Source organism: Vanessa cardui, chromosome 7 (genome assembly GCF_905220365.1).
Source record: "Vanessa cardui chromosome 7, ilVanCard2.1, whole genome shotgun sequence".
In the NCBI taxonomy this organism is placed as follows: domain Eukaryota; kingdom Metazoa; phylum Arthropoda; class Insecta; order Lepidoptera; family Nymphalidae; genus Vanessa; species Vanessa cardui.
The window spans coordinates 3,316,943-3,342,887 of record NC_061129.1 but is presented as its reverse complement, the minus strand read 5'-3'; the positions used below and the strand labels follow the sequence as shown (position 1 = coordinate 3,342,887).

The window sequence follows — 25,945 nt, the reverse complement described above, 5'->3', positions numbered from 1 at the left end:
TTTATTGATACAAAACAACTTCGCAGGATCACCTGCCAATTACACCAAAAAAATTACGGCCCACAATTAATAGAATTCTCAGGCACCGAATTAATTTACATGTAGATGAGGTTATTACTTTCCCATCACTTACAAATTCAATAGATATCTATATATTTAACCTTTTAATTGGTACACCCAATTTTAGCCATCGCTGAATCAATTATTCGTCATTATATCGAAATTATTAAGAAGAATCATTTAAATATAAACTAGATTAGTAACAAAACGAAATCTTATTTGTGGACGGCAAAAATAGGTGTTATTGGAAGTGGTTAAGTGGAGAGAACGCAGCCTTATATCAGGACAAGCTTTGCGTGTGCAATTTGTATTTCTTTATTATATTCATGTCATGCTTACGTGGAAAATATCATAGGAAAACCTCTATTTTTCGGATAAAATCATTTTCAATCCACACTGGAACTTCGCAATTATATATGTATGCACTAAATCTTAATCCTAAAAGATCTTTGGTTGGTGCTATTACTATATCATAAAATACCTAAAAATCAATGTCGTGTCGTTCACGTCACGTGAAATCGAAACGAACGTAACATTCTCTATTTCGAAATTCGTGACAACGCATGGAGTTGACAGTGCATTGACAATTAATATGCATCGCGATGTTTGGCCTGCGAATGAAGTGATAATGATTCCCAGATTTGCATGAAATAAGTATTTCCTGTCAAGATATAATTAACTTTAATATTATGTAATTGAAATTTCTCTCGCACGTAATACCCCAGATCTATTTTTGTGTGCTCAGTATGAGCGATAATCTGCTTTACCCATCGAGAACGACGTATTGCTTCGCAATGATTTGATGTTTAGATTCAAAAGGTATTAAAAGTTTAAGACTTGACAATAAAAGACTTAAAAAACTGACGAAGGTTTTCTTACTCTGACTGTACTTGTCTTTTTCTCTACCTATAACGATTATAAAAATTGCATGATAATCGGTCGAGTTTTGACGTTGAGTAAGACGAGAAAGGTTTCTTATATTTATGTTTCTCTATAAATACATTTAAAGCCATTTTTTAACATTGTTTATTTCTACCGAAAAGTTTGGAATTTTTATTATGAGGTATTTTTTATAGTAACAAAAATATATTTGTAAAGATTATATCATTTATTTTTATAAAATTGTACTATAGTACATATCGCATACGCGAACTATTAAAAGTATTTTTCAAGCGGTTCCCCAAGGATTTGTTCCAACGTACGTACTGCATTCTTAGTAGCAACTTCTATTCTCTGATCGCCATCTTCGAGCAACTCTGCAAGGAAAGGCACGCTTTCCGCCAGGAGTGGGAGCCAGTTGCTTCCCAATTGAGATGCCATTGCCACGAGACATTCCAAGCCTGCGAGTCTGAAAAGGGAATAAGCATATAGTACAGATACCTGACTGTTTTTAGCCTTCATACATATCCTATTTTTATGAAAATTATTACTAAACAAAGAAAAGTAACTTTAAATATGACACAACATCACATACATTACTCTAATCCAAATGTAAGTAGCTAAAACACTTGTGTTATGGAAAATCAGACTTCTGATGGGTATTTGATTGTGGTTACTTAACCACAATCAAATACCCATCCTCAAGACAACATAGAAAACTAATGATAATGTACATCGACTCGGCCGGGAATTGAACCCGGAACATCAACGGGTGTACACACCACTCGACCACGGAGGTCGTCAAAGTATAATTTAGATTTTAAAAACAAACGAAGGACAACAGAAATTGACATTGATTTTATATTATGTATTTTACCTTATTTCCGCGTCGTTATGCCTCGTCTTCAATAAGACTTGATAATTTAATAACTTCCAAAGCGAATCGTCAGCGGTTGCCACAGCGAACTGAGATATACAGGGGATTATAAACCCAGTTGCCCTCGACTTAAGACTTGCTATTCCGCCTACAGTATTCTCCAATTGATCTACAATCGGCTGCATAAGGGTTTCAAATCTGTCCTTATTTAAGAAGGTCTGGCTGTCGTATAAGAAGACTATGTGCAGTGTTTTGATGACATATTTGATCAATGAAATACACTTCTCATCTGTGTCAAAGAATAGGTCTTCAGTTTTGCTATTGTTGCACGCGTCTAGAAGTTCCGCCGCATTTTTCACAAAATGACCAGCGAATAACACAAAGAGTCCTTTTAACTTATCAGCAATAGCACTGCTTAACCTGAAAAAAAATGTTTTTACAACAATGGACTATATTTACAATTTGTTTAATTATTTGCTATAAGACTTACCTATAAAATGTGATACTTCTATCCTTACGTCCTTCAATATTGGTTCTTATTGCCCAGTCATAGATCTTGAAATAGAACGGCCTAAAGCTCGTTTCAGACAACTTGAGAACGAGACTGACCAAGGCTTTTACAACTTCATCCTCTGCCGTATCGATGACATCCACATCGATGTTTTTATCGGACGCTTCGCCTCTTAATTGTAAAGCAGACAGGAAGAATGACGTCAAATCTTGCTGTAGTGCGGAAAAATCAGCAGTAGTCATGTTGCCAAAACTATCTGCTAGAACGGACATTACTGGACCAACAGCATTGAAGTTTTCCTTTTCCAATATTAATTTATGAGTCTCATTCGCCACCGGTATCAAAACTCTAGGTGGAATCGAGCTTGCGATCTTCTTCTTTATATTTATCAATTTAGACGTGATCGGCGAGTGTTTACTATTCTTCTCGTATTCTTGCCACTTTGCAAACAATATTGCGTATTCGTACAGAATCTTCTGCAAGTACGGACTCAAGAACAACGGAAGACTTTCAACGATCTTCGAAATAGCTGTGACCGTACTCAGCAAAACAAGTTCCGGTGTATCAGATTTACGTTGTTTTTTGAGAACTTTTATTAGAGCCGGCATGAATTTCCTCAAGCTTCCTAACGCATGTGCCTTCAAATTTCCACATAGTTCAGCAAGGCACAGCACAATAGATGCCATCACGTTTCCAGGTAAATTTGAATTGCATGTGTAATCGGTTACTGTTTCTAAAACTGGCTTGAATGGCTGTGGATTTTCTGAAGCTAACATCCGAGCCAATAACTTCAAAGATAATAGAGCTGTTTGTTGATTCAGTTCTAATTCTTGAGCATCATTTTCATTTAAGTTATCATTGTGACTTTCAATAGTTTTAACAATACTTAAGAGTTCTGGAAGCAATGAGAAAAGTAATTTCTTATCGACATCAGCAAACATCTCGGGACTTGTTTGGATTTTCGAATTAAGTAACTCCATCGCCTTCTTACGGACGGTTTGTAAGCTGTGCGGCAACAGACCACGAACAACGGACAAGAACATAGGCGCCGATAACAAATTATTAGTGTGATCTAACAAATCATAGCTGTAGTGCAACATTACACGCCAATATTTTCCAGTTTTCTCATCACCCATTTTTGGTATACTTTGAATAAACGTTAATATTTTAATAATGAACTGTTTATAATGATGCTCCATTGTTTTAATGTCAACTGCTTGACTGTTATGCTGTATAAACCTCGATGAAGATAAGCAAGTATTCATGAAAGTCACAATTACATATTTATAATGTCTTAATTGGAAAGGCGTGTGCCCATTGATGCTGAAAATATCAGTAGGGTCCACATCGGTATCCATCGCGTTTTCATCTTTTTGTAATGGCAAAGATCTCATGTAAATGATTAACTTCGTAAAGTTTTCCAAACAAACTTCTGGCGTGAATTCTAACAAAATACTTTGTCCAAAGTCCATTCTATTGATTGGCGATTCTTGTTCGGCTAGGCTTTTTGGCGTTGTCTTATCCTTTTTCTTGTCGTCACTAAAATGAGCGATATGGGTTTCGAGTAATAACGCAAGGAATACCCAAAGGAACTGACTAGGTCCTAGTGTTTCTATAAGCTTCTTATAAAGTGGTAATCTTCTGTGTTCAGGTACATGAAGAACAACATCTGCAAAAATACGTAAAACAGGAACGACACGTTTTTGTAACTGTTGTAATTCTTTTTCCGTGTAATCCTCGATGTTTTTGTCTAATTTCACTAAAATTGGTACAAGAGTTTCTATTATTTTTGTAATTATTTGGAAACTATATGCATCGTCGTGTCTTAATACTGACGATCCCATGAATGTAAATATTTCCATAGTGTGATGTAAAACTTGTTCAGGTAGCATGTACGCGGCGTGGGATAGAAGTATCAAGGCATGATGTTGCGTCTGTGGGTTTTGCGTTCCTCTTATGCATTGCACAACGGTCTCAACATCGAAAATATTCTTGATCGACTTAATTTGTTCCTTATCTGTATCATTAACGAATTTCTTGCAGAAATACCACAGCGACGACAAAATCAGTTGTTTCGTATATTCGACATGAGATTGCTCTTCAAATCTCAAACATTTATTGAGTATCTGGAATAAAATTATGACAAATGAACTATCAACAGTCATTTTCTTTTTACTTTGAACATATTCGAGAATGGTAACACCTAGTCGCCATTCGTCTGTGTCGGCTAATTGATGGGAAAGCATTGATACTGTAGCCTTTTTCTTTTTCGGTACGTTAGCTGCAGGATCTACTGCATTCAGCATCTTATCAAGAATAGGTTTAAAATCTTTGAAATCTATGTGTATCTTCTTCATAACTTTTGAAGCTACACTCGAAATACTAGGATTGTTGCTGAACGTTCCAGCTAAAGTTATCAAATAAACCAAGTCTTTAGTTCTTTTATCTGGTATTTTCTTAAAAACATCCTCATTGATTTGTCTCATTATTAAAACACTTGGACATACGAACGACATGTCCTCATTTAAAACACATTCTTTGTACTCTTTCAATCCAACTTCAATTAATTTCCAAACTTGTTCTTTATCGAAGGTAGTAACGGTAGATTCGTTTATTTGTGAATACACAGTTCTTATCAGATTTGATTCATAAATATCGAAAGCGAATTTCTTATTAAATTCATTTTGTTTAAGACGTTTCTGTACACTATCAAGGGCTGGAATAACGTGACAAAAAGTAGATTCATTATTGATATTGGAAAGGATTTTTACAAGTGATGACTTTATATGTGCTGGTGTATCGCCAATTAGAATCGATGTTAATTTTAACAAGCAATTTCTTCGAAATATTTTCATTTGCATAGATTTTTGTGTCAATATTGTCTTAAGTACTTGTGGTATCTGTTCATGATCGAGTATCAGTTCTTGTTCGTGATCGATTAATTCTTTCAATAGCTGCACGTAAACATTTTTTTTATCTGTTGCATCTCTTAAAATATTATTTACCATATTGATAACACATTGTCGTATTGGCGCAATCGAATTATTCAAATCGAAGAGAATTGTTAATATCAGAACGTCGGAGTCATAAATCCAGTCAGTATTGTTTTGTACTGATAGAAAGTTTGTCATTAACTTGAGGCTACGGAGCTGAAGTTCAGGCGCGATAACATCTTTCGGATCAGTGGCGTATAGTATATGACCACAAGCGAAATTGGCTACGAATTCAAACTTTTCCTTTGGAGTTTTAAACAATTTTTCCAAAAGCTTTTGCGTCAATTTCGCATAGTTATCACCATATGTTGGAATTCCACATCCCGTTATAAAGATTTCATACAATCGTCTGTTGAGAATGGTTTCGGGTGTACTAAGTAAATTACACCACGGTGTAGTAATAACATCGGGATTTATCTGCTCTGTGATACTGTAGAAGATATATTCCATTACTTCAAACAAAATTTGATCTTTTTTAGATAATTTAATAAATTCTACCATCACATCCGCTGAAAAGAGTGAATTCTCTGAACTCGAAACAATTACTCTACTTTGAACAGCATCTAATAAAAGATTTAAAACAGCTGTAGCTTCTGAAACCGGTGCATTATTTAATGAACATGACTTCAGAAGTATGAAAAAGCAAAGATCAATAGTGTTGTCTTTGTTCAAGAGATTGAAGTCGAGAATATCATCAAATTGAATACACTTATCAACAAATAAGGCTTTAAATACACACTGATTAATCACTTCAGGATTATCTTCACATGTATTTTTAAAAGCAGCGAGTTTATTTTTCAGTCCGAACTTTTTACCCCACGGAGAAGACAGTATTTTGTATGTGAGCTGAGCTGATTGTTCGTCTTTTGGAAATAAATACGGCATAAGGGATAGGACGATTTCATGGTTGACTGGCAATGTATCCATTGAGCAAAATTTGCTCATCATTTTTCTCACCACATTCAACCATTTCTTAGAAGATTTCGAAGCAATGTAAACAAAAACATTTGTTAAATCATGTTCATCAAGCAAATCCTTGAAATCTTTATTTGGAATATCTAAAGCGGCCGAGACAACGTCCATACTATCATCCTTCAGTCTGCTAACAATGGAATCTTTCACAAAGTCTTTGTTCTCTATTTTCAAAGACTGAAACTCTTTTGCAATATAATTAACGGCCTCAACTCTCATTTCTGGGTTGATATGATTCAGATTTTCAAACAAATATGCACTTCCAACTTTACGTGCCACAGCTGGCTTGAACCCTAACACTTTGGATAGCTGAAGTTTTTGTTTAGAAGGCAATTTGCTATCAGACCCCATTAATTTCTTAATGACTTGATCAAATGTTTCGGGATATCTGGTTTCTATGGTTTTCAAGAACTGTGAATACCAAGACAATATCTTGCTTGAAATTTCATCATCTTCATCAATAATTTCAATGTCGCTTTCATCATCCTTATTATCATTATTGGATGATTTTAATGCAGTCAGGGCACATCTGTAAAATATTAAACAATAATAAATTATATACAATATTTGAATCATATAAACACATATTAGAACAAATAAAATAATGAAGTTTAGAGCTAAATAAAGTTAATAGTATAATATAAATAGTAATTGATAGTATTGTGATCTGATTTCTTTATTTAACTGTATTATTCAGGCAAAAACCTTTTGTAAACTTACATAACAATCTTCTCGGGCTGCTGATTCTTGAAGTCTATGACATCAATAAATATTTCAGGTAGTTGGCTAAATCTTCGAAAATCTTCAATGTTATTTTGAAGAAGAGGTAATATACTGCGCAGGAATACCAAGCTAAATGTCTGAATATTAATTTTGAGTTCAACCAGCTTCATTAAGTGCTTACACATTTCATTCATAACATCAACGGATATATTACACAGTACACCTTCTGGTATCTTTGTTAAATGTTTTTGATTTGTATAAATTAAATTGATAAGTAACACAACATCATATGATAAGTCAAATTCGGAAGTCATTAATCTAAATATAACCTCATTTATAGTGTTCTTTTTAAAAGTAGCCTTAGTGGACAGATATCCAATTATAACATAAGCGGCAGATCTGAAGTCTTTAACGGAAGATTCTAGACCCATTATCAATGTCGGTAATAAAGCATTTATTATAGATTCGGTAACATGTTTGCTAGTGTTTATAATGCCAATAGCAGTTGAACAGAAAAATGCATACACTGTGTTCAATTGATTCGCTCTTTCACCGAATTCTGTCACATATTTAGAGACGCTTCTCGTAATGAATTGTAATGTTGATGTATTGGAGACGCACTGATTGTATAAAATTTGTCTCGTCAATGGTACACTACGTTTTTGTATCGACTCCAGCCAATTCCATCTATTCGAAGTAGAATTCAATTTAAATAGCTGTATAAATCTGATGAATATCTTTGTCTCATGATAAGGCAGAATCAACATCATTATTGCATCTTGATTGTATTCATGTATGTTGTATCTATTGACGAGCCATTCCAAGGCCTTGTGAGAGGATTGAAGGAGCAAGTACGGTGATAGTTGTATGAGGAACTTTTCGATTGTTTCATTTAAATTCTGATTAACCTCTTTACTCTGTACAGCTCTTTCAAAATCTATAGAGGTTATACTAAACAAAGAGTCTTCGAATACACGAAAGCCTTCATACAAAGCAATTAGTTCTTTAAGACCGCTTAATCCAATTTCATAAAATGTATTACGATCCTTTAGAGCTGCTTCCTTTGGGTCAAAGAGTAGTGACGACTTTTTGTTATCATCTTTGTAGATAGATGATTGTGGAACGGAAAGCTTTTGTAGCTGTTCCGCTAACGATGTAGAAGCCATGATCACTTGGATTTGTGTATAACCTTAAAATAGAAACAGTGAATGTTTAAAAAATAATTTAGGTACATCAAAATTATATTTAAAAAAAATAATTACCTTTTAAGAGTTAAAACACATAACTATGCAAATATAAATTATGTTTAAGTTAAGAATATTAATTATATAAATAACACTACGTTAGTTTAACTTATAAATTCACAAAAGTGTTTTTGTTTATGTTAAAGACAATGTTTCGGTAAGTCCTTATTTTCTAACGAATAACTATCAATATAAATATTCAAGATTTTGATTTAACAATAATTAATCAAGAAATTATTAATAAGCCGACATAGAATATGGGATTGATACCCATATGACAAACACGTGTGAATGACATCAATGAGAGTTAAAAAGTGACATTGACAGTCACAAAAAACCGAATGTTTTTAACATTCGGTTTTTGTTAAATAAATTAATTAAAAAAAAAAAAATTTAAGAATAATTTTTAATAAGAAGAATTGAATTGATTTGAATTTAAGGAATTTTCATAGTTCTTAGCCATTAGACAAATATTTAAAGTGGGCAGACCCACTAGTCGTTGATGAAAGATGTATTTATATTTTCATTGAAATATTATACTCTCGACAGGTATACATTTATTTCAGATCGGATGAAGTTGTATTCTCTCATCATTATTTAGACATAAAAATTGACTAAAAGTATTTATGTGATTTCATGAAACTTATTTTAACAGTAATTAGGTATGATTTATAAAAGATGGCAACTTAATGTTCATTCATTTATTTTATAATGCCACTGACAGACTACACGACACTACGACAGTCGTAATTTAAATCGTATCAAGTAGATTCTGTGTCCCGTAAAATTTTAGTAAAAATTATTGCGTTGAATGTTTATTTACATTATTTTGAAGTCTAAACATTTTATGCGTCTATTTTGTTTGTTTTATATATAAAAGCTATCACTGAATTAAATCCAAATATTTTTCTATTGACTTCACAAAAAGTTTTAACTACATTTCTTTGTTCTCGTTTCGGAAGCTGCTACAATGACTCCAATGGCAAACATTGCAATATTAATCCTGACTTTATTATTTCACCAAAGCTATAGTTACAAACCCGTAGTTTTAATTCACGGTATCATGACTGGCAGTGGTAGTATGGAAATGATAAAACGCAGAATTGAAGAGGTATGTTTATAAGCAGAGCATATTCCAGTCCAAAACTGCGTATTTTTTTGCCTATAAAGAAACTTATTTTTTTTGCCTTAAGTAAAATTATATTTATTGCATCTTATGTTTAACGATATATAATAAATATTTAAGGATAATAATAAATACTTCACTCTCATAAAATAATAAAAAAATACTTTTAATTTTCAGAAACATCCAGGTACAATAGTTTACAATGTCAATAGATTTGAGAGCTGGTCCAGCCTGGAAACCATGTGGCATCAAGTTTTGGAGATTGGATTGGATGTTGCGAATATATCAAGTAAACACCCAGACGGTATCAATCTTATTGGTGAGTTTTTTTTTCTTTTAATGCCTTCACTTTAAGCAAAGGTATTTGGAACTACTGCCCAAATATCAGACCAACTAAAAAAACAGCTCTACCCTATGCCAACTAATTGATAGAGTCATAAAAGAAAAAAAAGGGAGGACACAGAGACAGTATTTACAATAGTCACATTATCATTAATCATATTATCAGATCTAAATTTGAATATTTTTACTCCTTGCGAACTTCACTAACTACTCATTGGCTAAAGCACAAATTATTAAATTTATTGTCTAAAGTATTAAATCTTTTAAAAACTACATAATGACAGATTGGTCTCAAAATTTACATTTTTTTTTTATAAGTTGTTAATTCACTGTAGGATTTAATATTACTTTTGCTTAATAGCATGATTATGCAAAATGCATATATCTAAATATAAAATAGTGCAATACTAAGAATGCATATGCGTACCAACAGTAGATTTAAACAAAAATAAAATTATTGTGTGTAATCATATGTAATTGTATTGTGTGTATGAAATATTAATGAGGTTATTTATTATAATTACAGGTTATTCCCAAGGCGGTCTATTAGCACGGGGCATTGTTGAAACATTCTCCAATGTGTCTGTTAGCACTTTTATATCCTTGAGCTCACCGCAAGCTGGTCAATATGGAGGTATTTTTATTTTTTATCATATAAGATCATTTAACAATATGCTAATATTTCAACTTGCATTCAATAACATTCGTAGAGTATAACAGAAAAAAATGTTTGTTTTTTTAAGAAATATATAAATAACAATAAAACATTTTATTTTTCAGCTGGATTCCTCCATGTCGTATTCCCTGGACTAGTTAAAGAATCAGCATATGAGCTGTTCTATTCTAGGGTTGGGCAGCACACGTCAGTTGGCAACTATTGGAGAGACCCATACCATCAAACACTATATGAGTCTTATAGTGTATACCTGCCATATATAAATAATCATATTATGTAAGTATAGAACTCTGTAATATCATAGTTAATACATTTGTGTAAATATATAAAATATTTCATTAAAAAAAGTAAAAATATACATATTTGAAAAAAATATAGTAATTCTAAGTTAATAATTTAAAGTCAAATGTTAAATTAGTACAAGAATTTCGACACGATAGTCATCCGGTTCCATGGTGTAATGGTTAGCACTCTGGACTCTGAATCCAGCGATCCGAGTTCAAATCTCGGTGGAACCTGGCTTTTTTGTTATATTTTTTTTCATTTGAGTTTTTAATGAATTATAAAATATATATTTTTTATTATTATTATACACATGTTTTTAAATAACATGACGCATATGCAATCATGTGTTTTAACGTATTCTTTTACGATTATAAATAAATCTTGAACTTAAGGTCAGAGATAACTTATTTCATTGAACTAATTTACGTCAGAAAAGTCGATAAATATTATAATTAATTATATTGTTTATGAATATAAATATATTTAATAAAAAATTTAATCTCAAAAAATGTAACTATAAAACATTGACCCATTATTTTAGTGCTTTTTTATTAAAACATGTTTTACTTATGAATCAAGATTAGTAGTTTGACTAAATAATTTACGTCAGAAAAGTCGATAAATATTATTATTAATTATATTGTTTATGAATATAAATATATTTAATAAAAATTTTAATCTCAGCAAATATAACTAAAAAACATTGACCCACTATTTTAGTGCTTTTTTAATAAAACATGTTTTTCTTATAAATAAAGATTAGTAGTTTGATAGTGATTAAAATCATTTATTTATTATTCCGGTAATTTTTTTTATAAAGGTAAAATCTATTGTATTTTAATTTCACCTGGCAACTTTTTGTCTTATTTAGACAAGTATGTAATTTCTTAAAATATATAATATAAACTTCATATTTCAGTAAGAATTTTTTACTCAGCTTTTTAGCTCCAATAACCATGGAATCAGAAAGCAGCCAAGTTATACATTATTAGATTTTTTATCAACTTGTAGGCTCTAGATTAAAATATGTTTATATGTTTACTATTGTCACATGCAAGCACTCAAAAAAAAAAAAAAAACAAATAAATGATACACTGACAACGTGTATGGGGAATATATAATAACAAATGAAAAAAAAAATTTTTTACAGGTCTGCGAAATCAGAAGATTTCAAAAATAACATGCTCCGATTGAAAAGACTGGTTCTCATTGGTGGACCGGACGATCAAGTGATCACGCCCTGGCAGAGCAGGTATATTTAACTGGTGCTGATTGTGACTTTTAATCCAGAAATGATGATTTTTTTCTAAATACTATATTTACATGGTGGTAGGGTTAAAGCAAGGTTAGGTAACACCAACTCATCAGATATTCTATGGCCATCAGTTGGCATTCAGTAATATTTATTGTTGTGTTCCGGTTGGAAGGATGAGTAGGTCAATGTAACTTCAGGCACTATGGACATAACATCTTAGTTTTAAAGGTTGGTGATGCAGTGGTGATTTATGTATGTATATTAACTTTAGCAAATTTATATATTTTTGTTGTTATTTAAAGGCTGTCCTCGTACTTACGGCATGTTAGGTGCTCGAAATATGCGACGTAAGTCAGAACGACGTAAGTCGAGACATATTAGATTTTTTTTCTTGATATGACATTGACCTCACGACAAGTGAAATCTCCTACTACCAAAATCAAAACCATTGACGTAATATGTTTGACGTAACTTGAAAGGACTTAAATCAAAACGAAACGACGTAAGTCGAGGACTGCCTTAGCAAAAAGTTATAGTCAAATTATTTTTAATTACCTAATTGCACAGGCGTGTCAAACTAGTGTTCAACTTTATTTTTAAAATAAGTTTTATTTTTTCAGTCAATTCGGCTACTACGATGCAAACGAAACGGTCGTAGAGATGCGAGATCAAGAAATATACTTGTCGGATAAGATCGGACTCAAGACTCTGGACAAGAGCAAGCGGTTGCACATTGTGACCGTCCCCGGAGTAAACCACTTCAGCTGGCATATGAATGTGAGCATCGTAGACGATTACTTGCTACCGTATCTAGATTAAAGGTACCTAAAATTCTAAGCCATTCAGAGGTCAATTTAAATGTAAACCATTTATTTATATATATTTTTTTAATATTTTCACATTATGTTGTAATTGTTTTTTTTTTAAATGTACAAAATGGATACTATATTTTTTTTATCTGTAGGGTTGTCAATTCTTGATTACAATTGGGAAACAAAAATTAGTAAATGTAGTTTACATACCATTGTTTAAATATATGTGTTAATTGTACATAAATCCCTGGTGTCAATAGTATTAAAATAACAAAACCTTTGAAATTTACACAATATGGGAGAATTAAATATTTTTGCATATGTTGACAACCCTAACAGGGCAACTAGATTACCAAAAGCATTCAATATGTTAAGTATTTCGGATTAATTAGGGCGTGCCAAACAATTCCTATTAGTCGTATGTTGTATATTGTGCAATGTTTTAATTCTCAATATAAATATCAGGTAGTGTCAAATCCTTGTGATAATGTGTTCGTAACGCTCAGTATACCTCGCTAGTGATTGTTTTGAAATAATATAGTTATTAAAATTGGGTATTTGAATAAAAAACCTTTTATATAATGAGTCCACATAGGTAGTTTCTTAAGTTTCGTAAATGAGAATCTTTATTTAACCTTTATACCAGAACAGATTTTAATTTTTTAAAACCATTACCATTATTCATTCATCCTAAATAAAAATGCCCATAAATTAATTCACTTACTTTTTGCAGGGTTATCATGATTTTTATGGTAAAAGATATTTTTTTTTAATTTTTTGGCAATACCTGTGACTAAAGTATAAGAAATTGCAATATTATAACAGTGTTGTAACAAATATAGTGTCGTCCTTTGAAATTTCATATTATTTAAATAAAATAATTTATTGTGAACTTAAAAAATAATTTTATCATCATTTGAATATTATAATATATTTCATTCAAATACCCAATTATACATATTACGTTAAAAATTAAGAAATAATTTTAATTCATCAGTCAGTAAATTGTGTACAAATTAAAAATAATATTAGAATATCATTTTTAATATCTGTGACTAAATTAAAAAAAAAAAAAAACTTTAAGAATCTCTGTTTCTGTAATAATAAATGTAATTCGTAATGAGGCTTTTTTATACACATTTTTAATATATGGCTATAAATATCTAGTGATTATTTTTAATAAAATATAATGTGATATGTAAACAAGAATGTTTATACATAAGCTGTATATTATATATGTAATGTTTGACCATAGACAATGTTAGTGACATAAACGGGTACAGTCGGAGTCTGTAATATGTTTAGGGTTTTTTGAAAAATGATAATTATGTATTGTATAATATTATGCGCAAAAGTAATTTGTAATTAATTTTGACATTGATAGATCGGAACATGGGCCTCCAATTTATATGTCTACAATTGTCCCGTCCCGACTTCACCTGGGTTAAATTTTATTTGTGTCCCCATATTAGCGCCATCTATCAAGTCTACTCGAAAGTACCCACAAACCCAATGAAATAATCAAATAAATGTTGTTTAGCAACATAATCAGTTAAATGTTAAAACGTATAGAGATGAAACGAATGTAATATTGAAATCGCTTTAACATTGGCTTCATCTCTTTCTCACAGATGGATTACTGTAAAGTTAAAGAGAGATAGGACGAATAGTATAGTCATTGTACGTTAGTTGCGGGAAAATATTTAATAGTTTATAATACATGATGCTGGCAATACTAATGGCAGATGATACAGTTTATTAATTATTCATGAACATGATTATATGCTTTTTTGTCTGTCAAATATTATTCCATGACAATTATTTTAACTGTTTATTAATCTTTTAATAAATATTATTTTTGTACTTTCTTTTACGGTATGTAGTTAGTCTTGTTTGGGATTTTTATTATTTTATAAATACAGGGAGCGTTTATACAGCTATAGTATATGAAATTCATGACGAGCATTTTATTAAAGCCATATACACATATAGCCATAACATACAGTGAATACATATATACATTAAATAAAGTGTGTATTCAAATGTATTCATATGTATAGATAGTAGTTTACAAATATACACCATGTATAATTTAGGTAATTTATAGTAAATCTAAGTAGGCAAAATTTTTAATAAACTTTTATACGACAAGTGTTTTGTTTATGTGTATGTTACCTCTTCCCTTAAATACCTTGCTTTTACTATAAAACCAAAACGAGCGTTAGAGTTGTCGAATATGAACTTGGTAATAAGCAACATGAAATTATACGCTTTTGGAAAATGAGTCTGTAACATCTGACGGTCAACGACATGGCACTGGCAGGGCTATCTTATACCGCTTTGAGGCACTGGGCATATTAGCATAATGGGGCCCCTATGACTAACAGAGGATTATTTTATTAGAATACATAAAGAAACTAATTATTCTTCAAATTGCAAATAATACGTATTTGAAATACCTCGTTATTAATTTATCATCTTTGTAGGTTCTGGATGTATCGAAAAGTCTGAATCTTTGTTTTATAAATATGAAGATTTTTAATGGGATCTGAGGGGGCGCCCTATCGATCGTGGGGTCATGTGCTTTTGCCCAAAGTGCCCATTAGGATCATTCCCATCCACTGCTGATTGGTAAATTAAAATGGCGTGTACATCCCTGGCTTCCTGTTAAAAACACCCACATTTTGCAGGAAAGCTAGAATAAAAATGTCACAGATGAAAAAATACGACATAAGGGAAATTTCACTGGTTGGCAATATGGTTCAAAGTCCGTCCGAGTAAGTACCTCATCAGATATTCTACTACCAAATAGCAATACTTAGTATTGTGGTATTCCAGTTGGAACAGAGATTACGCCAGTACCTATGATGTTTTAGTAAACAGATATGTTATTAACGCGCAAAAAGTGAAGACTAGAAAACGTCCTAATTGGGACGTTTTCCTTTAGTCGTTTTATCTAGTAATACGTTATAATACATCATAATTACGTAGTAATACGTTTTGCGTAATTAAAACATCTAGTTATCCCTTTTACTCATTGTTTTTATCAAGCTATCCTTTTTACTTTTAACGAAATGTAAAAATAAACTAAAATAAACGGTCCCCGGCGCGGCACACTTTTTTCTATTGCTTAGTATGGATAAAACATATCTGTTTATTAGAATATCATTGGCCAGTACAGACACAAAGGACAATATGTTAGTTCTGTGCGCCAATGCGGCACCAACCATGGAAATTGAAGACTCCTAAGCCCCAAATTACTCGGGCTTTTAAAAAATCGTTAAGGACCACTCGTATGATTACAAAAGTTATAACTTCTTATAAGATAATACATGTGACAAACAGAAATATGAAAAAATATATTGTAAATAGTTTAAAAAAATATATTAACTTTGTTTTTTGTTTTCTTTCCAAAGAGGTGGTATATATTTTTTTTAACAATCATTAAGCATGTGTTACGTTTCTATATTAAATAAAGAATTGTCTTTGACTTTTGTATCTATAGATTCTTATTTCATCCTACTTACACTTTGTATATTATATTTTTATATGTTTATAGCGTAAGTGCAGTTCTCATATAGTAAGTAGTTATTTATCATTTAAAGCTTTTACGTCAAACTTCCGTGATCTTCACGATAAGATACGATGCTATGTCAATTACAATTTAGTGATAACATCAATACAATACGTATTAAGTGTAATAAAGATTTTAATAAAGTACTCTACAAGATGTTATTTTATCGTAATTCGTATTATAATATTACCTATTAGTGACTCGCCCCGGCTTCGCACAGTGCAGAACTGACACTAAAATACTACAGAATTTGTTTATTTACGACATCACATTAGAAAATTATCAGTGTTTCTTTACTATTTATCCATGTATTATATACAAAAACCTTCCTCTGGAATCATTCTATTCATTAAAAAAGCCGCATCAAAATCCGTTGCGTAATTTTAAAGATCTAAGCATACATAGAGACACAGCGGTAAGCGATTTTTTATAATATGTAATGAAGTATGTTTATTTATATTATAGTTCTCCGTTTAAAAAAAACATCGTACGATGAAAAATCATTTAAAAAATTATAATAGGGAATTCCCTGTACAGCTGTTTGGTACCACACTTGTCATATATTTTACGCTAAGTAGTGGTACTAAGTATTGTTGCATTCTGGTTTTGGCGAATGAACCACTGTAACTTCCAAGGTAGGTAGCGCGTTACCATATGTAAGTAATGGTTAAAATTTATTTATATGGGTTCTAGTGACCACTGACCATTAGGTGGCCCATTTGTTGGCATAGCTCCGCTATAAAATTGTAAAGTATTTGGGATTGAATTAAAATAGGCGTAAGGGTTCCAGATCTTTCTTAAAATGAAAGGTGGCTCAGTATGAGTGAGATATTATAGCGACATTTTATCGTGTGAGTCCGTTTGCTTGTTACGCTCTTGTCCCAACTACTCAGCTGAACATCATGATTCTTGCTGGTTGTCAGGGGTACAGAAATGGCATCTGACACTTGTAACCATCCCTTCATACTCGGACCGAAACTTGTGTAGTATGTTATATGCCAATTTATTTTTATCACAGATACTTGATGAGGCTAGATGACATCTTCGATATTGTATGTGTAATAACATACCTTCATCTTCATGTACTGTACTATCATTACTTGTCATGTACTGTCATTACTTCAATAGCATTTGTTGAATCAACTTTAATTGAATGCAATTGATAACAAAAATCAATAAGGAAAACAGATTCCAATATACATTAAACTTATACCAGACTATGTATTTTACCAGCGCTGTATAACAGCACTTCGCATTTTTGCACCGTTAAAATTTAGACTATACCTTATCGTATATTCTTCGTTGGTCTAGTCGGTATGCAAAACCAGAAATCTCATGATCCTGGGTTAAAACCTCAAGTGGAGAATTCAGACTCCTAGATTTTGTAGGTTTTGTTTGAGTCTCGTGCCTTGGAAAGCACGTAAATCCGTTGGTCTTGGGTCTGAACACATTTAAGTGTCGCATTTGCCATCCCATCAGATTATGAGAGTAAGAAAATATAGTTTCTTGCCTTTAGGCTCACTCTTCTGCTTTTAAATATATTCTTGTATTTGGCGGGTCTCTCTGGTGGAGATCAAAATAGGTCAAGAGGACATCATCATCATTATCGTGACAACTGTGAACTTCTCCATCTTGTACACACATATCAAAAAGCAAACAACATAAACGCAATATTGAACCAAAAATATTAGCAAATTATAACGTTGACTCATTGAGTTGCCGTTTCAATTACATTCGTAAAAATATTTATCATAAACTGTAAATTGCGTAATATTTAAATAACGTGTTACGTCGTCTCGGCTTTATTTTGACAGGAGAAACAGAAATGACGAGTGATTCATAGTATTACTGAAATATTTGTAACATATCTAAGATAAAACGTGAATCAAACGGAATTTCTTTAAAAAAACATAACTCAGTACAAGATAGGTTTTCTTAGAAACAGATAAGTGTGATCTTGATAAAGGGGCCCGTCACGACAGTTCGGCAAAGTCATCGCTTATTTTCGTCACTGATAACCAAGACGGTGTCGTTATCTAACATTTCAATATAAAATGCTTAGTGCTCCCCATATTACCTTATATGGTAATGAAATTGAACTCTTTGCTTTTCATACAAAATCTCGAAACATTGATCGAATAAATGCAATAAAATGGCATTAAATTATATGATGATGAGGTGATCTTTATTCAGGCCAATATTAAACCTTTTATCTTAAAAATATATAAATGCTTCTAAGTTGTGTCTCGACGAGGTGTCAATCAGGACCTATATAGAGCCTTAAAATATGTAACAGCTTAGTTGATTTAGTTAGTTTGTGGTTTTCGGTAAGTGTATATTGAAGAAAGATTTTGATGTTGGATAGACCTGAATGCAAATATAGTCACAGAAATAAATTGTAGGGTTATCAGAAAAGAATACTCCGTTGTTTTCGAGGGTTTGGACACTAGCAGATTCGAACCAGCGTTAAAATCCTTGACAATGAGACTAGTTAATAGACAGAGAAGATTGGCAGCATACGAAATGGCGCTTGCAAATAAATTAATTACTCTTTTGCATACTCGTATGTATGAATCACTTAAAGGGAATCCGGCATAGACCCTTCTCATACGCATCTGAATTCCCATTGATATTTAATAGAAATTTAGATACGGAATTCACATAGTCTCTGGACTATGTGATCCCATAAACAATTGTTACTTTTTAATTAAACATATTCCAAACGAAACCAATTCACTAAAGATGTATCTCTAACACACAACATCTATTTAAAGAAATGTATACCCATTCATTACTTCCGAGTATTGAAATAAAAATAGTACAAGTGATAGTATTTCTTTGTAAAACGTTTTCCTCAGATTTTTTGCTAGTCTGGTGTAAGTTGATAAACACGACAGGCATGCGCTCGAACATGACTCATAACTTTTTTCTTTAATAGTGCGTGCCGGTCATCGGATTGGATACGGCCAAAGATTAGATAAATTGTACAACTTCTACTGTGGTGTAGTGTATTGGTTTTTTTTATGGTATAGGTTTGCGGACGAGCATATGGGCCACCTGATGGTAAGTGGTCACCATCGCCAATAGACAATGACGATGTAAGAAATATTAACTATTCTTTACATCGTCAATGTGCCACCAACCTTGGGGACACTGGGCTCACACACTCTTCAAACCGGAGCACAACAATACTGAATACTGTTATTTGGCGGAAGAATAACTGATAAGTGGGTGGTACCTTCCCAGACAGAGTAGCACAAAGTCCTAAAAGTCTGCTAATGAATGTAAAGACTCAGACTTCATCAAATCTCATCACATTTAAATATTTCAGGGAATATTATTTGTAAACATTTTTAATCTTCTAACAATTGAATACAAGATAGCGAATTGCCGATGTTGAGCTGGTAAATTATAGTAGCTGGTGATTTCTTTTTAATCGCCTATTGCTTTGTGATATTGAATGTATATACATATAAGTATATACATATGTCTATGAGTTATTTCGATGATTCTCCTCAGGTCAGTCGTTTTTTTCCGAACTTTATCATTTTTCGGAGTGCGTGATTTAAAAATTCATAAGTTAAATTATATAGAAAATTAAGTAATAAGGTGTCATAAGAATGTGCACAGCTCTGAGACGCATTTAATGAGAACCTTGGGAAACAACGAAAACATTAATTTTAATTTTAAGATCTCGGTATTCTGGGTCAACGGACTCACGTTTCACTCTGATTTGCACTTACAACATTTTATTTTATCAGACAGGTGTCTTCTGTTAAATTACCCATTTATTTGTACCCATTTACGAGATTTTTTATTACAAATTTCTTAATACAGATTTCTTACTTTTAGTTAAAATCATCTATAAATAAATCTTCAATTAGAATATAACTAGCGAATATAACGGCCATAAATTCTGAATATTTAGTATCAGTAGGTATTGCACCATTGCGGACAATACTGATAGTGAATATTCTACAGATTTTTTTTTTAAGATATCACATTAGAAACATCTAAAATTATCAGTGATTCTTTTGATATATTGTTCATGTATTATATACAAAAACCTTACCCCCGAATCACACTATTTAAAAAAAAAACGCATCAAAATCCGTTGTGTAATTTTAAAGATCTGAGCATACATAGGGACAGACGCTGGTTAGCGACCTTGTTTTTTTAACTATGAATGAGGATAATGATAAGATTAACCAAAATTTGAACTTGAACCCAAATTTGAAAAACCCTTTTTCAGAACAATCACATAAGATGGAGTCGGTTGATTGATGAATGTTTACGTTTATATTTTCTAGAGAATGTATTTAGTCTTTGACATATCAGACCCTTCGTCTACATCAGCGTCTTGTGACTCATCGTGGCCAGTGCAAAGATTACATGAATTTTATAATGTTAGTTCATGTATTGCAATGAATCATTACGATGTATATCGTTGAGGATATTTTGATACTACGAATGTTATGATAAACGTTGTTATATCGAATTACCGTATCAGCGGATTGTATGTCATAGCGGGAAAACGGAAATAAGAAAGGAAGTAAACAGAAATTGTTCAATATATTATTTACCTTATATTTTGTTCATAGAGAAGTTTTTTTTTAATAAGGTCGTTGACACTTGACACTGATATTGTTGAGATTAGTTTAGAGTATTGTTTTAAATTGTTTGAATATTAAATTTAAATTTAATAATTCGTATTCTAAATTATATAAGAGCTTATTGTCCCCTTTTAATTTTTCTGCGAGTATGTTTATGTTGTTCGTTTAATTATTATTTGATATATATTAATATAATACATATCTAAAATCTTAAATATTTCCATAATAAATAATCACGTTGTTATATCATGTTTCTTGTGTAATTTTAGAGATACTGTCGCCTCTTAATCATTATCAACTATTAATTTATATAAATCAAACTGTGACCTCTGAATTGTTTGCCTTATTTTTTTTCCAACAATATGAAAACATCTTCTATAAAAACAACAAAAAACATGTTCATTTCGTGACTTAAACTGTCGTCAATATACACAGACCTCTTTTAGATATATTTTCTTCTGTAATTTTAAACAAAATTATATAGGTATTTAATAATAGATAATAATGCCAGCGTTAGTAGTATAGGCTTAAATAATCATTGCCTTCTAGATGGTTAACGATTGGAGGCTGATGGCTGGAGAAGGCTTGTATCCAAGTGTAACCGTGCAATAAAAAACATAAAACTATTGAAAAACATTAGGAGGAAAATGAAGCTTAATAAATAAATAACGCCAGATAAGTGCCATTTGTGTGGCATTGACATCTAACTTGTATTCTACTAGCTCTAAGTGGATTTTTTCAATCCAATTACGTTTCTGTCATTTGTGAATTATTGAAAACTGACTTACATTAATAATATAATTTTATTTTGATGCACGTATTCCTTCCTTCGATTTCACGATCGTCTTCTGTTGTGAGTTTCGAGTTTGTCTGTTTAACAGCTGTTTGCATTGTGTAGTAATTTATTCAATTACAAATGTAAATAAATATGGAGACAAATAGTATCAGGATATTGTTGGGGAAAGAACATTATTAAGGTCATTAGTATTGTACAATCGTGTGTTGCTTGTTAGCACGGCCATTAAGCAGTCACATGTGTTAATTACGCAAGCGATTAACATCCTTATATCATAGAATTAAAGAGCGGTTTTGGCGTGATATTTATATAACTGTTAAGTAACGTGACACAATTATTTAGAGGTAAATCCTGCTTCATTCAAGGTTTTGGAAATGTAGAGTAACGTTCAAGGGGATGTTGGTTATCGATATTCAATGAAACGCCGTAAAAACCCATAAAAATAAATGAAGTATTCGATTCGAGATCTCAGTAAGATCAGCTACCCAAATGAAAGGAACTGCGGAAGTGGGACTTTCCTATAAAAGATCCGGATATGAAAAGGCGTATCTACATAACTTGCATGAGTAATAGTAGGTTGTTTATGTAGAAGGACTTATGGTCGTTGGAACAGACGAGCCCTAGAGCACACGTATTGTAATATGCTTGATTCATACAAAACATTTGTAACCTCAAAGTAAACTGCAATTTTTTAAACTTACATTGTTCTGACCAAGTATTCTATGGTTGAAATTCAGTTGAGGCACTTCATTTGTTTTCTTTTTTAATATCGGTAGATGGACTATCAAATGGGCCACCCGATGGTCAGAGGTCACCAGAGCCCAAAGACAATGGCGATGTAAGTAATATTAACCATTCATTACATCACCCATGCGCTACCAATCTGGAGAACTAAGATGTTATGTCCCTTATGCCTGTAGTTGCAAAGCTCTACCACCAAGAAAAAGTTGAAGTTCAATTATTGAGTCTTTGAATATATGTAAGCATTTAGTTAATTTTCACAACTACAAATATGATATGCCAAAATACATAAGTATAGTTTAGTAGTATTTCTAAACACAGTGGAAACTTTCAGAAAGGTACCCGGATCCCTGAGATGATAATCCCCCCGATTATGATTAGTATTTGATTATGTGGGATTTCCATTAGTGTAGTCAAGGCCAAACCACCACTAATGTATTCCACTTACAACTTATATTTACTTTAATTTTACTTTCAAAAGTCCAAGACCAGCTTCGTCGTTCAATTTTTTTTCCAAATCATACAAACGTTATAGAATATCATAAATGATTCAAGCACTTAGCTAATGAGATAACATCAATTCGCTGTCAAATGTTTTATGCGGTTTTTGTTCTCTTGTGGTTGGAACAGATTATAAGTACAGTCAAAGAAAATCTTCGTCAGTTTTCAAATTCATTCCTTTATCAAGTCTTAAACTCTTAGTACCTTTTGAATCTTAACATCAAATCACTGCGACGCCATATGTCATTCTCGTTCGGTAAAGCATCTCTCATACTGAGCACACGAAAATAGATCTTAAGGTGACGAACCTTTTCTTATCGACTGTACATGCTTATATTGTAAATTTTTTGCATTGCGGCGTGGTACAATAACCGCGGACTTTGAAATTGATTTAAAGTTAGAGCTTAAAACTATTTTGTTTAAGATGAGCTGTTTTATAAAGTATTTTTAACTAATAAATATATGAACATACATCTCTTGTTAAGAAATACGCGCGCAAAGAAATTTGGCAACTCTTTTCTTTGTTGCACCCTACACGTGTTCCCCTCCTTTTATAACCTGGGTGGCGTGAACAGGCATCTTGCAGGCCGATATGGCGTGGGTAACTAGTGCAGCTCATTCTCGCTGTCCGTACTAGTGATGTGGAGTCCAAACGAAGACATAATCTATAATAACCGGATAATAAGTGGACGTCTCCACGTTCACTTATTATCCGGATTAGAGGAGGAGTAGAGTCAAATACCCAGATAGTATAATAAAAGGAGGTCAGCGATCAATTGGTATAAACAATATTGTAGTATCCTTTTTTTCATTTTCGAAGCGCTGCTTATAACCAAATAATGGTATGCCCATTGTGTTTGTAAGTACACTGTCCTACTAATATTAAAATAGCAAAGCATTATTGTTTATTGGACTATCAGATTAGTGATCGGAATTTACGCTGACGGTCACAGGTTCTTATCGTCTTCAAAATACCACAGATTAACAAAATAATATAAACTTTTAAGTTTAAAGAAATTAGCTCACAAAGGACTCTAGACACAACGGTCAGTGGACTTAGAACAATAAGTTATGTACATATTTTAATACCTAGTTTTTAAATGTCAAGGATATCAATACCGTTGTATAAAAAAAGGCTAAGTACGACTTGGACTCGTACACGAAGAGTTCCGTACCATTATCTATAAAAACGCCAAAAAATTACGTCCGTTATATGGGAGCCGCTCTAAAATATTTAATTTATTCTGTTTTTAATATCTGTTGTTATAGCAGCAACAGAGATACGTAATCTGTAAACATTTCAAGTGTCTGTCTGTCATGGTTCATTAGATGCAGTCTGATGACGAAGAGACGGACGTTTAGACAGATTTTAGGAGTCAACTTAGTAATAGGGTCTCGAACTAATTGTGTACGGAACCCAAATAATGAACCACAATTAGCAACACGTACTTTAAAACGTACATAATTAATTGTAAAGTGTTACCTAGGTATATAATTAATTGTCACACGCGGTTCTGTCCCGACGTGAAAATTGTCATTATTATAATTATTCTTTATCTGTGATAGTAACGTAATATGTGATCGAAACCAAGATAGTCTTAACAATATACGTAATAACATTTATATAATACTTATCTTTAAGAATTATTATATACAAATCTTATGTAAATAAATCATTTAATAGTATAAAACAAAGTCGCTTACCGCTGTCTGTCCCTGTGTTTGCTTAGATCTTTCAAATTTGGATGCGGTTTTGTATATAATAGGTTTTTGTTTACAATACATGGATAATATAGTAACGAAAACATCTGTAGTATATTTAGTATCAGCATTGTTCAAGCAAAACCGGGGCTGGTCGCTTGTATAATACATTATGTACTTCAAGAATGTTCGTAGATTTGGTAATTAGTGGATTTAATTGTATTATCTAAAGTAAAGTATCAGTCTGTAAATTACCCACTGCTGGGCCATGGCCTCCTCTCCCGTTAAGGAGAGGGTTTTGGAACATATTCCATCACACTGTTCCAATGCGGGTCGGTGGAATGCACGTATGGCAGAATTTCGATGAAATTAGACACATGCAGGTTTCCTCGCGATGTTTTCCTTCACGAGATGATTTATAAACACAATTTAAGCACATATATATAGTGGTGCTTGCCTGGGTTTGAACCCGAAATCATTGGTTAAGATGCACGCGTTCTAACCACTGGGCGATCTCAGCTCTTGTATTATCTAAAACATACATTTAATATAATCACGTGTAACATTAATATGTTTAATAATATACCGCCATTTCACAAGGCGCCATTATTTCAGAATTAAGATTACTACTACAAAATTCAACAAGATAATATACAGAAATTCCAGTCGTGATTCTTTAATACTAAGTAATACAATTATAAGATAATTAACTAAACTAAACTAAATTTATTCGCCTAATAAATTTGACATTTTCGGCTTTTATAAAGTGTAATATTCATATATATCACTATGTTGATTGATGAGATCTACATTAAAATCCGTTGCTTAGTTTAAAAATAAAAAAAAAAACATGGAGGGAACCGGCTTCCTTTTAGACTATTCAAATAGATATATCCAAATACAAAAACAAGTTTAACCACCTCCAAGATCATCAATGATGCATGAATGAATAATTTGCATAATTTATTATTATTTTTTTTTTTCATATTTAAATGTATTCACTGGCAAAGGTAAAAAAGTATACGCTTTTTTTTATGAAATATTTTTGCCCCGATTTGTTTTGCTTTGCGGGGCTTGAAACATTACGTTAGTATTATTATATCGTGCTAGCGACTATCTCCGGCTTCGCACGGGTACTTGATATGTATCGTTATACTATGACCAAATTGAATAAAATCATTATAAATTATAACCTATGTGTTATTTTTATTTATAATCTATATTACTTTCAAATTTCATCCAAATCTGTACAGTAGTTTTTTCG

General features: G+C 32.0%; 2 protein-coding genes and 1 non-coding gene across 3 annotated transcripts; 2 read left to right on the top strand and 1 right to left on the bottom strand.

The window, feature by feature from the left end:
• Positions 1-1,156: 1,156 nt before the first annotated feature.
• LOC124531414 (HEAT repeat-containing protein 1) lies at positions 1,157-8,547 on the bottom strand. The gene is made up of 5 exons (XM_047106000.1): positions 8,278-8,547; positions 7,013-8,204; positions 2,307-6,821; positions 1,817-2,236; positions 1,157-1,408 (listed from the first exon to the last, which is right to left on the bottom strand). Exons 2-5 carry the CDS (start codon positions 8,179-8,181, stop codon positions 1,216-1,218), a joined length of 6,297 nt encoding a protein of 2,098 aa, XP_046961956.1. The 5' UTR covers positions 8,182-8,204; positions 8,278-8,547; the 3' UTR covers positions 1,157-1,215.
• Positions 8,548-8,968: 421 nt separating this feature from the next.
• LOC124531415 (lysosomal thioesterase PPT2 homolog) lies at positions 8,969-12,974 on the top strand. Its single transcript, XM_047106001.1, has 6 exons — positions 8,969-9,370; positions 9,563-9,704; positions 10,254-10,361; positions 10,508-10,679; positions 11,839-11,940; positions 12,564-12,974. Exons 1-6 carry the CDS (start codon positions 9,230-9,232, stop codon positions 12,760-12,762), a joined length of 864 nt encoding a protein of 287 aa, XP_046961957.1. The 5' UTR covers positions 8,969-9,229; the 3' UTR covers positions 12,763-12,974.
• Trnaq-cug lies at positions 10,850-10,921 on the top strand. The gene has a single exon. It is a non-coding gene; the product is annotated as a tRNA-Gln (tRNA).
• Positions 12,975-25,945: the final 12,971 nt, after the last annotated feature.